General features: G+C 33.8%; 1 protein-coding gene across 5 annotated transcripts in view; it reads right to left on the bottom strand.

The window, feature by feature from the left end:
* Positions 1 to 16,141, bottom strand: part of USP25 (ubiquitin specific peptidase 25) — a 137,018-nt gene that overhangs the window by 44,274 nt on the left and 76,603 nt on the right. For all 5 annotated transcript variants that reach the window (XM_072806578.1, XM_072806580.1, XM_072806581.1 and 2 more), the window contains exons 9-14: positions 14,450 to 14,523; positions 9,930 to 10,078; positions 3,942 to 4,069; positions 3,458 to 3,553; positions 1,996 to 2,154; positions 1,180 to 1,406 (exon numbers count right to left, since the gene is read on the bottom strand). In XM_072806578.1, coding sequence (XP_072662679.1) covers positions 1,180 to 1,406; positions 1,996 to 2,154; positions 3,458 to 3,553; positions 3,942 to 4,069; positions 9,930 to 10,078; positions 14,450 to 14,523 — 833 coding nt within the window. The remainder of the gene's footprint in view (positions 1 to 1,179; positions 1,407 to 1,995; positions 2,155 to 3,457; positions 3,554 to 3,941; positions 4,070 to 9,929; positions 10,079 to 14,449; positions 14,524 to 16,141) is intronic.

Raw genomic sequence — 16,141 nt, 5'->3', positions numbered from 1 at the left:
TTGTTGGTTGCCATTATATCCTATTTATGTTACATTACATTACATTAGGACTGCTCTTTATTTACATATCGTCTATAGTCAAGTTGGGCTCCAATAAGCCATACTCTTTAAAATAATTCCAATCTTTTGTTATAAAACAGTAGCTCTTAGATTTTTCTTTTTACATAGAATAAAATTAGGATAAAATTGGGTGATGATAATAGGATATTATATTTTGCCATGTAAGGAAAAATTATAATAAAACCTACCATAAAATATTAACATCACTTCATTTAAAAAAAGAAAAAGGCTACCTTAAGAACACTAAAGTAGCAAAGACATAATTGGGGAATAAAAGAGAGTTCCTTCCAAGGCCAGATTGCAACTTAATACCAACATATATACACATGCACACATGCACCCTCATGCTCCTAACAGCACTGTTCTTATTTTTCTTATTTTGCTACATGCCAGTTAAAACACTTTACAAACTGGCACTGAGCTCCTAGATCATATCTGGAAATCTCTGTTAGAGCAGACTGAAAATTAAAATTCACATTTCTGGGGCACCTGGGTGGCTCAACTGGTTAAGTACCTGCCTTTGAAAAAAACAAACAAACAAAAAAGTGTCTGCCTTTGACTCAGGTCATGATCCCAGGGTTCTGGGAGAGGGCACACATGGGCTCCCTGCTCAGGAGGAAGTCTGCTTCTCACTCTCTTACTGCCCCTTGATTTTTTCTCTCAAATAAAGAAAATCTTTTTTAAAAAATAAATAAAATTCACATTTCTAATTCTTAAACTTAAAATAATTTTTTAACACTTTAACTCATTCCACAAACATAAGGGGAAGGATGTTAATTGATAAATATATAATTTAATCTTGTATGATGTTTCACCAATGAAGTAGCTGTGAATACCAGTTTGATATAAATTTAGAGCACTAAACAGGAAAATCAGACCATCTGCTATGTCATTAATCAACTAAATAGTCCAGGGAAAATCTGTTGGTCTCTCTGAGTCTGATATTAAGATCATAAAAACAGGTGGCCAGACTAGTTTCCTTTATAGAAAACACTTTCTAGGAAAAAAAATACTTTATAATATTAATATATGAAATTCAGAGGTGACTTCCCTTCTCAATTTTAACATTATACATAGCCATTTGAGGCGACAGTAGTTATGCTATGAGAAGCTTCTTACCTCTGGTGTCATTTTCTATTTCTGTCCTCCAGCGATGTAAACAGCTTTCTAGCACAGAAAGTTCTTCTTCTGTTATGTGCCTTGGTGCTGGATGCATGGGCAAATCTGGAGGTATCCGAGACTGAGTGAATGGTTTATGTATTACTGATCTTGATGAAATGGCAGCTATTGATGCAGGTGATGTGCTTGGCAGTTCTGAAGAAGGGACTCCCTGTTGTTCTGTTGTGCTATATTTTTAAATCATAAAATATTCATTATTAAATTTTCCAAGCTGAAGCTCTGGACAAAAATTGTGCCAAACACACAGGATTAATTTTTGAAATTATAATTTCAAAAAGAAAAGGCCTTTAGAAAAATAAATATGTATATTAATTTAATATCCAATGATATACTTAATATATGAGGAATATATTATTATCAGAATGAAATTGTGGCTTTATAGAAAGAAATGGCTTAATCATGTCAATAAATCTTATGTATACCAAAATTATATAATATCAGCTTACATTACAGGAAAAACCAACTTAACAGTATTTTCATGGAAAAAAGATGGACATCTATACCAAAACAACCTAAAGTATAATTCTGAACAGAAAAAAATATGATGAAAATTCCAATCCACTACCATAAAATCTATTGAAAAAGTGAAATAAGAAAGCATCCAGAAGATGCACAACCTTCTAAGTGAATCTAGTATTTTTAGAGTCCACTAAAATAAATCACAATGGACATTTTATAAAACCCTCTTTAAAGCATCAATTATATCACTATATAATATAGTCAACAGCTGGCTCCTGAATCAGGAAAACATTTTACCTTGGTAATGTCTGTGGTGTGGAACCACTAGGTGGGGAACTAGCATCAATATCCTCAACAGGAGATGTACACACAGGTTTACTTGAAGCAAATTCCAATGCATACTGTAGAACATCTACCAAGGGGAATCGTTTGGGACCGGAACCGTAGCTTAAATATCTGTTAACCATAAGATGTATAAATGCTTTTAGCTGTATATAAAACACATTTGGTTGTTTTTAGTAATTGTTATAAAACATGATAAAAACACTTTAATAAATCTTCCTCAACAATGCAATTAATTTTCTTTTTCAAATGAGGATGTTAAAACTAAAGACACATTCAAGAAAGAACTTAAATGTCCTCCGAATTAAGGGAAACAAAGTTGATTACAATTGAATGTGTCTGTACACTGTTGTATATTTTAAATGCTGCTCTAAGTTGTAACCCAATAGGAAAATGAATACTGACAGTTCCATTTCCTGAGACTGTTTTTATTTTTAGATCTGTCATCTGGTCTCATGATTAGGATGATGACTAATATTATCCTTCTACCTTTTACCTCTGATTAGTTTTTAATATGATTACAGACACCTTTTAAAAATAAAAATTATTGAAATAATAATACATTATTTTTGTTTAACAAATTTGGGGCTAATTTTCAAATTAATACTAAAATAAGGGATACAGATTAATCAGAGGTTGCAAACTGAGATCTCTCAGGCCACATTTTAGCCTATAGACTTTTGTCTGAACTACAGAGCATCTGACTGTCTAGATTCCAGCACTTTGGGGAAGTTATCAAAAATAGTAGGACATACTCACATGTGGTGTCACACATGGTCCCACCCGGTAGTACAGATGATGGGCACTTCCTCTCTCAGGGATATGCTCTCTAAGCTCCCTTTGCCTATCAGCTTACACCTGACTTGCTTCCCTTCTTTATAAAGTCTCAATGAGAGGCCTGAGAGTTTGTATCTTCTGTATTAAGCAGAAAAACTTAGTCACCATTCATTTTAATGGAAATCTCAAGAATGATATGTAGTCTCATACAAAAAGAAACACTAAAATTTAAATTAGTTCAACTTTGGTTTTTTGTTTTTTATTTTAAGTAATTTTTCACCCAATGTAGGGCTCAAACTCACAGCCCAAGTATCAAGAGTTGCATGCTCTACTGACTGAGCCTGCCAAGTGTCCCTTTTCTGAATATTTTTTTTAACATTAAATTAATTTTGTAACTGTTTTCAACACCAAGAGCATTATTACTAGTCAACAATGAAAATATTTAAAACACTAAAATAATCATGAATGCCAACTAAGAATTATTTTAGTTTCTAACTCAAAACTAAACTATTCAAGCAAAATATGAATTCAGAGTGATTATTACTAGAATTATAAGTCACCCAAAGCAAATTTAAAATGAAAGATTCCAGATAATCACTAAAAATATGACTTCCCATATGTTTCATAAAAGTTACAATACCTCTCTAGTCTTTGTTGTAATACTGTGAGGTAATCTTTTAGTCTCTTGATTTCTTCCCTCTTAATTCTTGTTATTTCTCTGTTTCTGTGCATGTATCTATCAGGAAAAAAACAAAAAACAATATTACCATTTCTAAAAAATCATGGAAATAGATACAATACTAAGTCTAGCCAACACCACAAAAGGTCAAAAGGTAAAATTTAAAATTTTACAATGAAATATCAGACAAAAGAATATTTCATAAAATTGTAACAAACACAAAAATAAATGTTTTAGCTTCCTTATAATTCCCAGTAACTATACTTTTCTAAATAGAAAGAGAACTCAATTTTCCTTGACAAGTAGTACTGGACATATTATGCAAAAAAAAAAAAAAAAGACTAATTCTAAAGAAATTAAGCAAATTTTTTCTCTAAACACAATAATTCTTTACTTGGTTACTAAACAGTTTCAAAATCAAGTCATGCTGTATACCAAACCATACCTGTCCAGATATAACACTTGAGGAAATTCTAATTTGTTGTGAATTTTTTCTGGTCTTCCCAATGCCTGATTGAATTCAAATCTTGATAATTCAAATGTTAACACAGGTGGCAGTTTGGTGAACCAATGCTGAAAGAAAACAACAACAAAAACCTTACTATCACCTTTTGTTTTCTCTACTGCAGTGTGAGGCACAGAGCGTCAGCATGGCATTTTTAGATGTATCATCTACAATGCTCGCACTATAAATACATGACTAGCTAGGCAATTTAATTAAAATCCAACTTCTTCCCAAAAGTGTTCCACACCACTTAAAAATTTCAAGGATGGGAATAATACTCAACCAGCAAAGAAAAAAGATCTTCTAACAACTCTCCTTCTTCCATAATAATTTTTTACATTAGGTTTTTTAACCTAAAGCTACAGACCTTATTTAAAAGCATGGCTTTTAACAAATTTTAACAAATCCTCTGGCTTCTTCAATATTATGTCACTATGACTACCAGGAATGGTATATATACTTATTAATAAACCACACTTCAAAAATCTTGACAAAGAAAATTGTACACACACACAATTTTTATAGCATAAATGGTCACAATTCTTACTAAAAACTAGAAACTGATATTCCCTTGTTTTATTTTTAATTTTCCTAATGGAATACTGACTAATTTAAGAAAAAAAAACCTATTACTAAAACGGAGATTAAACTAATGATAACTATATTTAAAATCTTTAAATGACTAGTGTTTGAAGAATTAAATACCTCATTGCTATGAGCCAATTGCTCCACAAACTTTGGCAATTGTTTAGTTAAGCAATAAATGTAACAAAATTTCAAAGAAAATTACTTTCAAAAAAAATATTCAAGTTTTACATAAACACATTTTAAAAAGAAATAAACAAAAACTCATGAATCACCAAATATGGAAGTATAAAATAATGCAACAAATACTTTTAATGCTTACTGTAAATCACACAATGTACTACTGTAAAAAGTAACTACCACACATTACATTGTATGTGTTATTTTCAAGTGCCACAAAATGCAACCACACAAATATCAATTAGCTAAGAGTACACTAATTTAAATTCAGATATCCAAAAAAAGTAGTAACGGTGAACATTTGGCAAACTGGATTTGACTAAGATCTTGTAAGCTACTACTTTTCTCTAAGTAAAGCTAATAAAAATAATTATTTAAAACTATTTTTCTGTCCCAAAATGCTACAGCTTACATGAATTGAAATTTCCTGAGTTAGATGTGGCTTATCTTTTACCAAAAGTTGAAGTTTAAGAAATGTATTTTTAAATGGCTATTAAAACTGAAGTAGACTAGAGAAAGTTACAAAAGATCTAGTATCAGGAACATCTCAAGTTTGAAGATTTCTTGAGCAAAGACTGCTTATTTACTTTGTTCTCACATGACACTGGCAAGAATTTTAGTGAATTCTAATACACACCTTAAATTACTGTTAAGAATTAAAACATACTCCATACATATCACAAAGAAAACTTTTGATGCCTTAGGATAACTACTCTCCACTCCATTTTGTGATACTAAAATAAGTACGCAGGTTTCAAGAACTATTGCTTTCATATTTTATTGCAGTATTTTAAATGTCACCATGAAAATTAAATAGTTACATACTTTAATTCATGGAAACCTACCATGGCCAATAGAAATAAAATCACCATAATTGGGGGTATGCTTCTCAGCAGACCATGAAAAGTCCAGGAAATAACTTCTATAACTTAAGAAAGAATGTTCATAATAATTATGTAATATGTCTCTGTTGTGAATGTATTTCCTATAACAGCAGTAACAGTTTTTTCCTACAAGACTGGAAGGATTTCACTTTATTCTAAAGGACTAAAGAGATAGCTAGACAGTCCTTTATTTCATCTTAGAAAATATTAAGGATTTGTCTAGCTCTGTGATTTTAGGATTTTAAGTATAGCAGTATATAGCTAGAATTTTAAATATACGAAGTATTTTTCTTTTGAAATGTTATTCTTTGGCAGCCCAGTGGCTCAGCGGTTTAGCGCCGCCTTCAGCCCAGGGCCTGATCCTGGAGACCCGGGATCGAGTCCCACGTCAGGCTCCCTGCATGGAGCCTGCTTCTCCCTCTGTGTCTCTGCCTCTCTCTCTGTGTGTTCTCCCATGAATAAATAAAATCTTAAAAAAAAAATGTTATTCTTTTCATTCAATAAAAAACTGTATTTACTTCTCTAACTGGTATGCCATGCTTGTGAGACACAGATCATTAAAGGTAAAAAATAATGCTTATAGTTTCCAGATCTCTAAACACATTTTATTATTATTTATTATCATATTATATAATAAGCCTAAGGAAGTAATAGATTGGGGCAGCTAATGAATAAAAAACATAACGTTGGCAACAAAAGGGCTCCTGAACTTTATGTCTATAAATCTAACTTAACAAAAGTATTTTCTAGAGAGAATGTAGTCATCTTTTTGAGTTATAATAGCTGATTTTTAATATGTTTTAAATACCTTGCTTTTGTGAGATTACACGAATGTGGGAAGCAGGGGACAGAAAAATAAGACCTACCATTTCAAATTCCCACAGAACACCAAACAAAACCAGGATATAAATCAAGCATGAGAAGCAAACAGCTCTATTCCAACTTGAACATTAGTTTTAGTCATTTAACTGGCTTCACACATTTGCCCTTTCACTCTAAAAGATAAATTTCCCATATAACATCTACAGATATCTAATATTGTACATGTATGTATTGTTTATCTAATTTAGTTTTTAAAGTTCCATAAAATTTGTTGTAGAACTTTCACTATAACCTAGTACAACTTTGTGACTATAACTTAGTACAACTTAGTAGAATTTTAGGAAATTTGATAGTACTTATATTTTTAAATGAGTATGCCTGGTGATCCAAAGATTCTGACTATTCTTCATTGCTAAGTTCTCAAGGTATTTATATTTATAGAAAGATATTCCTTGGGGATCCATGGGTGGCTCAGCAGTTTGGCGCCTGCCTTTGGCCCAGGGAGCAATCCTGGAGTCCCAGGATCGAGTCCCGTGTCGGGCTCCCGGCATGGAGCCTGCTTCTCCCTCCGCCTGTGTCTCTGCCTCTCTCTCTCTCTCTCTATGTCTATCATGAATAAATAAATAAATAAATCTTTAAAAAGATATTCCTTGAAATGATTATTTGTCCAACTAATGTCTCACAGAAGAATTAAATTAATTTTAGAAATACAGGTTATGTGATACTTTTCAGGTTTTAAAAAGAATGGTGTTGAGCCATATATTTAGATGTTGGAAGGATGCTCGTGATGTACTGGTGAGGGAAAAATGCAAGTCACAGGACAGTATGAACAAATACAAATACTTACACGTGTATAGTGACAGTCTAAAAGAAAATGTGTAAGAAGTGAATACCCACGCAAGAAATGAGGTACTCACTGCTCGAAAGGTTTTTGCTCTAATAGGCAATCAAAAAAAAATCTCCAGGTTTCCTAGAAAGTTTGATTCATCTATAAACTGCACATCACGTAATTGAACTTTAAAATTTATGATTTGAAAAATATTTTATAAGTAGTTATCATAGATATATAATTTTTAATTCATTCAGTTGTCTCTTGGTATGGCATTCCAGAAATTTAAACTCTTATAGACCACTGGATATTTTAACATGAGTGATTCAGGACACTAAAGGTCTTACTAAGTATTACTTGATCACAGCTACTTTAGCTACTTTTAAATAAATAATAGTCTAAGAGATAAAAGGTGTTATCAGGGACTATGTCAATTTATAAACAAGCCTAAGATGTTACTCATTGGTATTTATACAAAGTTAAGAAGAAACAGAACAGGGATCCCTGGGTGGCGCAGCGGTTTGGCGCCTGCCTTTGGCCCAGGGCGCGATCCTGGAGACCCGGGATCGAATCCCATATCAGGCTCCCGGTGCATGGAGCCTGTTTCTCCCTCTGCCTGTGTCTCTGCCTCTCTCTCTCTCTGTGACTATCATAAGTAAATAAATAAAAATTTAAAAAAAAAAAAAAAGAAGAAACAGAACAGTCACTCTGAAGGACATAATGAAATAAGACTATAATTTAAGTACATTATTAAAAGCCTTTAAGATAGTCTACTTTAGCCAGGCTGAATTATCATTGAAACTATTGTGTTCTACAAATCTAGGCAATTGGTAATAGGAATACAGGTAATTGAATTTGTTCTTACTAAGACTCCTTACAAACTGCTGAATTCAGAGGAAACATATCACTGTATTTGATAGGTTGGATATAAAAACCAAGGCAGAAAATATATACGCAGTTCAGGGTATGAAGCCAAAGTAGGAGGACAAACTAAATCTTTTTAAATAAATAATGAGATTCAGATTAAATTTAAAATAAATAATGAAATTCAGATTCAATGTAAGAAAAACATTTTTAAAAGTGGAATATGTGAGAAAGATTATTTACCAATTAATTACTAAATTATTTATCAATAAACTAATGCATATTTCACTTATAAGCTCCTCTGATAGGGTAAGGAAAATGCAATCCCTCCTTTTTCTGCTTAAACTCATCTTCCTTTTATTTAATATAACACAAGTCACACTTTAGGCAGGGGGTCTGCTTTCCTATTCCATTATGGGATCCTGAGAGTCTCAATCTCTAGAGATCAATAAAAATAAGTTTAATTTAAATATTCTTAATTGGAGGTCTCTATGGAAATCACTGGTGGAGCTCTTGGGCCCACGTACTGCATTACATTTCTACCCTGCATTCTGATTTGACAGCTTAGAAGTAGGGCCTAGGCATCTGCTGAGAATCACTGAAGTAGATGATCTATGATACAGAGAGAAAAACTAATTCAAATATTTTCTCTCCCTCTCTCTCTCCCCGAAAAAAAAAAAAAGCCAAAAAATTGTAAATGTTAATTTATTTTGTTTATTTGGGTGTATAAGGGATAAGGGAAGAGAAGGAAATGAGGATGAAGATAAAACAGGAAAGAGAGAATTCCATCTTTTTAAAAAAGCACATATTTAGATAAAAGCAATTTACTCTGAAAGACACAAGAACTCAGACCCTGTTTAGAAAAACACAGAGATATCATCACTTAACATCTATTAAGCACCTTATTCAGGGATAAAGTCCTCAGAAACTTTTTTGATAACACAGAGACATTTCATTCATTCAGTCAATAAATATGTATTACATAATTCTTTTTGCAGTCATTGTACTATCCACCAGGGATATAATAAAGAATGACACAGATGAAGATGCTGACCCTCATGCATGGAGTTTAGAAGTAGACAACTATCAGCGACTGCTTCATAACTGAATTTGGAGCAATGATCTGTCCTTTGCCTTCCGTGATAGTAACACATAAGGACGAATACATGGCTGAATGGATGGATGTACAGATGGAGCTAGAGATGTGAATAAAGAAAGAGTGGGAGGCCAGACAGAGACCAATTGAAACAAATAAGCAGGTTTATATTTGTTAAGTTATATCTTTCCTGAGAGAGCAAGTTCTTCCATCTGCCCTTCTGCCATTACACAATAATTTTTACCAAAAAAAGGAATCTAGACAAATTCCAACACTACTGGATATAAGTAACAGATGTCTATATAAAATTCCATCCTAATATCAGCACTTTCCCTGTTTACTTCCAGGACTAGCATGCTACCATGACTGGTACCTTCCCTAGAAAGTCTACACAGACTCAGTAATGCCCTAAAAGAAGATTTTTTTTTTCCTAAAAGAGGATTTTAACAGAAAATTTTAAGCTAAATTGTCAAGTGAGAATTTAACATAGATTATAGACTTGTTTGTACTGGTTTCCCAAATGCCTAAGCTACCATAATTAAATCCAAACACATAATCTGAGTATTCTCTCAGATATGAGGCAGTTTTATAATTAGAGACCTAAATTGTGCTTTACCACACTATAAGAAAGACTGGGGAAAGAGAAACAAAGAAGATCCTAAACTCACCTCTTGGCCTGATTTTCCTGAATTCTCTGAATGTAAAGACTCAATTTCTCCTTCAATCATAGCAGCTTCTAGGCACTCATGTAGATCTTTGAATCCATTGACCTGAAGTGGGTACTGACCAAACATTTCAGTATTTTCAAATTTTTTACCTATAGGAGAAGGGAAAGCTAATCATTACTCAATAAGTAAACGTGTATATGAATTACCTCTTGAATCTGAAAACAATCACTCTCTGTTCCATAGAGTAGTCATTATCATTTTCTTGTTGGTTTATACATGCACATATGCAGATTCATATCCAGCCGTAGATATTAATTACACATCTGTACGTATGTAGTAATCACATGTGTGTGTGTATATATATTCTTCCAAAAAACACTTTGTAAGGACAAGATACTACACTAAACACTGCAAATATATAAAGCAGTGAACAAAAAAGTTCTATAGGGTCCCTGAACTGAGAAAAACTCTCAACCTCTTTTGGAAGAAAGACATTACATTCTATGTACATTAATTATACATGTAATTATTAATAATATATTATTTATCATTATAAGTGTTATAAAATGTGTGGTGAGATAGTGCTGTGAAAGGAAATAAGAAGGAGAGCTAACCTAGTGTTTAAGGGCTAGAGGGTAGAGCAGGAAGACTTCCATAGCAAAATGACATTTACAGAGATTTAAACAGTGAGTAGCAATTAGCCAGGCCAGAGTGTCAGAGTGCTGTGGAGAATTCTTAGCCAAGGAATAATATACACAAAGACTTCAAGGATGCAAAGAACTTGGCCTGTCTGAAGAATTAAGGGAAGGACATTAGAACTTAGGGGAGCAAATGGGAAGATAACAATGAAGAGTTAGGTAAGGTCTTAAAATCTACAAAGTTTTATAAGCCCTTGTTAAGAATTTTTTCTTCTGAATATAACAAAAAGTCACTGAATGGTTAAACCTAGGAATAACAGGATCACATTTATGTCTCTCAAACATCCACATGGCTTCTCTGTTAAGTGGGTAGTAGGTGACTATTGAAGAGTCCATGTAGAAATAAAGGCAACATGGAATACAGCGTTAAGAGTAAAAGTGAAAAAAAAGAAAAAAAGTGAGAAAAAAAAGTAAAAGTGTACAAATGCAGATGAAATTACACAGACATTTATACACATATTCAGGAAGGTAGTAAATACAATTGACTGGTGGCTGGCTCACTGGCAGGATGGGGGGCAGAATTGTAAGGAAGGTATCAAGAATGATACTTAGTTTCTATCATAAATAACTGAATTGACTGTTTATGTATTGAAAGGGGCTCCACTAAAGAAAAAGCATAGGATTTTTTTTTTCTTTTAGTTTTAAGGTAGTAGTGGCAACCATTGTTTTAGAATGGACCATTGGATTTTAAGTTGAGAAGAGAGTTGAATATGAATCTGTAACTAAAATTAATCTTCAGGTCTGAAGCTACAATGAGAGAATTGCTGGCTACTGATGGCAGTTAATCAAGGGAGAGAATGAAATTGCCAAGGGAACTAGAAGATGGAAAAGGCAGGGGGCGTCAGCTGAGCCCCAAGGATCTCCTACCTTAGCTAAAAAAGGCTAACTATAACTTCTAAAAGTACCCACAGGGGGATCCCTGGGTGGCTCAGAAGTTTAGTGCCTGCCTTTGGCCCAGGGCGCGATCCTGGGGTCCCGGGATCGAGTCCCGCGTCGGGCTCCCAGCATGGAGCCTGCTTCTCCCTATGCCTGTGTCTCTGCCTCTCTCTCTCTATGTCTATCATAAATAAATAAATAAATCTTTAAAAATAAAATAAAAGTACCCACAGTAGCAGGAAAAAAAAAAAAAAAACGAGAATATGGTGCCACAGAAGCTGGAGAAATGATTTTAAAGACAGAATATAGGAAAGAGGAAAAGGAGAGACTAAATAGCATAGAGTTCAATATGAGAACTGAGTGGGATCCTGCAGTCTTAAACAAATATTGGAAATTGATCTTAGAAAGATCCCTTTTAGAAGGGGTTTGGGGCCAGAAGCAAAAGTGGGATGGGTTGAATACATGGGCATCTAGCAGGTAAAAACAAACTCCTCTCTTAAGGGGGACTTAACGGAATAGGATTAACTGAAAAAGACGGTGAAGGGAGCTCTTTTTTGTTAAAGATGTGACTTACCAGACCACATCTAAATACTTATGAGAAAGACAGAAGAGGGGGACACTGAAAATACAAGAGAAGGCAGGATGATGGAGAGTCAGGGGTGAGTGAAAGCATGCAGAGATGAGCTTCTGAGCACATATAAACGACAGCCTTTTCATAGAAGACTGAATAATTCCTTATAATCTGGAGGGACGAATAAAAAGAATGTGGTAGAGGTAGGAATAGATGGAGGTTGTGAAGCGTAAAGCTCACATATTTGGGAAAGTTGTGTTTAAGTACTATGATACAAAATTACAAACACAAAATTAGATTCAGGACCTTAGACAGGACCTATGGCTAGATTTCATTAGCTTCACGGTAAATCCATAAAACCTGAGGGAAGATCTTTTTCAGAGAATGAAGAGCCAGAGAAGTTAGAAGTAAAAAAGGTAAAAATCATTATTACAGAAAATGGGATAGAAGACAGTGATTTAACAGAACAAGTACAACAAGTACAACAAGTGATTTAACAGAACAATTAAGCACAGTAGTGTTACAGGATTGGGACAGTGAAGCTTAGTTATCTACTACCAATTCATGATCCATTTATAGTTAGCCCATTTGAGTGACTTTTCCCCAGTAGTACTCAGGTACTCAGTGCACATAAGAGAGAGGATGAGCAGCTAAGTTGATGGTCAGAGAACAGCCACAGAGGTAGCAGAGAGAGGGAATGGGGGAATTAGATGTTTATAAAAATGATCAGAATGCACAAGTAAAGAAAAATGCCAAAAGGAACAAAATGAAGGGGTCAATGAACTAGATGTTCTGGAAAAGTTGAGGAACTTCTGCAAAGAGAACACTTTAGTAAACATATGAAAATCACCTCCAATTGAGAGTCGCTGGTCTAAAAGAAAGCATAAGGAAGGGATCCCTGGGTGGCGCAGCGGTTTGGCGCCTGCCTTTGGCCCAGGGCACGATCCTGGAGACCCGGGATCGAATCCCACTCGGGCTCCCGGTGCATGGAGCCTGCTTCTCCCTCTGCCTATGTCTCTGCCTCTCTCTCTCTCTCTCTCTCTGTATGACTATCACAAATAAATAAAATTTAAAAAAATTAAAAAAAAAGAAAGCATAAGGAAGATACACATAAAAATGATTAGAGATAGAGCTTGAGAGCAAATTATTTTTACTGAAGCAAATACATAGTTCACGTGGAAATGTACTAAACCATATTTACGTGGCACAATGGTTTGAAACAACTAATATCTAGTACAAGAATTTCAACACTGACAAATTATTTCAATAAATCACTTTTAAGATTCAAGGTAACACAAGTAGGAAGGGTATAAATAGTACAGTCACCACCTGATTAGAGCTATTCTACTACTTCAAATACAGTATGACACTATGCACATCCCAAATTGGAAAGTAACATACTATGTAAAATATTCCACTATTTATATAATGAATAGTTACCATTTGAGGCAAAAAATACATATATACATATATATACTATATATATATATATATATACACACACACACACACAAACACTTCAGTGTAACATTTTATATGCCCAACTAAATCATGAGTCATTAACTTTTTCTGAATCCTACACTATAAAACTATATTCAAACAACGCTTCATAGGAATCCATTAGTTAAGATCTTGAAGGAAAACCAATTTTCCAAAAGTTGATACATTGGGCCATTTGGAAAATTTGAAAAGTTTTTCAAATGTTTCAAATTTTTTCAAAACTTGATGCTTTGGCATTAGTAATTACTATTATCTGAAGTGTATTTAATGAGTCAGTGCCCTTTCCTTATTAGGAAAACGAAAAGACTGTCGGTCAGACCCAGATTTTAAGTAACAGGCATTTAGGATAGATGGAGTAAGTAGTATCACTCTTAAATGATTTTTCAAAAGATAAAAGTACGATTCTTTCTTGAAAACCAGAGCCTAAATAATTCTATAATCACCTGAAAAAGGTAATACCTTGACTATACTAAATTGCTAAATTATTAAATGCAGATTTCAAAACAAAGAGTTGAAACCCTCAGAAACAATAACCATCATCCCCAAACCAGTATTCAACTCCAATATTATTTTCAAAACCATTGCCCCCTTAATCCCTGTACCCCAACAATTCACAGAATCACAGCTTTCTCAGGGAAAGAACATCAGGATGACACTATATATTAGCATGTGATAATGCACACTTAAACCTTCCTTTTCATTCACTCTATTATTCACTGTTTTCTTGCAAATAAGTAGTAGCAATGCAACAGGAACTACTAGACAGAGTAAATCAAATTAAAATTAAAAACCATTCAACAAGGAGTCATTATCAAGAGCTAATAGGTAATAACTCTTCAAATGTAATAAAGAGTAAACATGTATTATAACCATACCTTCAAGTACTCCCACAGCAAGGAACCTCCCATAGAACAACTCTACCATGGGGTTCTTTGGCTTCTCTTCATCCCTAAAGCATGGTAAAAACATAAATGCGGTTGTGATTTTTGGACCTGTAAGTAATAGACAAAACATCCAAAGAACAATAGTATATGCCAAGATGGTAACATTTATGTGGCTGTCCATTCACTTAGTGCTGCTATTGACATTACCTTGGACAAGGCACTTAAGTGTATTCTTCCATTTTTTCACCTGACAATTGAGGATAACAGTAACTGAACTCAAAGACCTGCTGTAAGGGTTAAAATGAGTTGCTGCAGGGGACAACATTACAAGAGGTCCTGACACAGTCTGTGTTCAAGGAATGTTTGATCCTTTTATCATCATAGTTCATTTTGACCTCACACTTTTAGGCGTACTTGGACTTGTTGAGAAGAAAAAAAAAGCCACTATTAGAGTAAATTTCTATAAAACCTTAAATATCATTTCCTATATTTAAAGAGAAGAGCGCACACCATTCAAAAATAGCAGCTGTCACCAACGAAGGAGCAAAACACCAGCTTTGACACAAAGCAGCTCAGAAGCTACTCTACTCTTCATGCTCCAGGCATGATTACTCATTTGTGAATTTTCCAAATTCTTTAACATATACACTGTGGATTTTTTTTTCCTTTTTCGCTTGAAGCAAACAGAAGTTAATACTTTTTTAACCTTTCATTTTTATGTTTTGTTCTCTCTGGTCTGAAAACACAGTTTATCTTTGCATTACTACACAAAAGTGTGTGGTCTCCACAACTGTGTACATAATTTATCTTCAAGAATTTTGTGTTTAAACCAGTAAAATGGATTTGCTTAAAAAAAAAAAAAGAGGCAGGGAAGGACATGGTCTCTTTATAAATGTAGTATATGTACTTTCACTTACTCCTTAAAACAAATGGTAGTGGGAAAAAAAACTGGTAGGAAGTATTTCACTTAATCCTTAAAACAATGCTATGAGGCCATATGGTAGTTATTAGTGATACTCAAAAAGATTTCTGGTCTTCTACTCTCAGGTATGTGGTTAAGACATACTTTCCCACTCATGTTTTATTCAAATTTTAAAAATTTTATTTGTGGTAAGATACATAACACATAATTTACCATCTAACCATTCTCAAGCGTTTGGTAGATTGTGTTAAGTATATTCATATTGTTGTGCAACCGATCTCCAGAAGTCTTGTCATCTTACAAAACTGAAACTCTACACTCACTGAACAACTCCACATTTCTCCCTCCCCACAGGCCCTGGCAACCACCATTCTTACTCTCTGTTTGAGTTTTACAACTCTTGACACATCATGTAAGTGGCATACAGTGTTTGTCTTTTTGTGACTGGCTTATTTCACTTAGCGTCTGTGTTGCAGCATGTGTCAGAATTTCCTTCTTTTTAAAAGATATTCCACTTTATGTATGCCACATTTTGTTTATCCATTCATCCATCCATTCATCTGAGTTGTTTTCCACCTTTTGGCTATTGTGAATAATGAGATGCTATGAACATGGATGTACAAATATCTCTTCAAGACCCTGCTATCAATTCTTAATATATACCTAGCAGTGGAACTGTTGGATCATACAGTTAACCTTTAAAGTTTAAAGTATACAATGTAATGATCTGATATATGTATACATTGTGAAAGGATTTCTTC

This window comes from Canis lupus, chromosome 30 (genome assembly GCF_048164855.1).
Source record: "Canis lupus baileyi chromosome 30, mCanLup2.hap1, whole genome shotgun sequence".
Taxonomy (NCBI): domain Eukaryota; kingdom Metazoa; phylum Chordata; class Mammalia; order Carnivora; family Canidae; genus Canis; species Canis lupus.
This window is presented reverse-complemented; position numbering and strand designations above follow the sequence as displayed.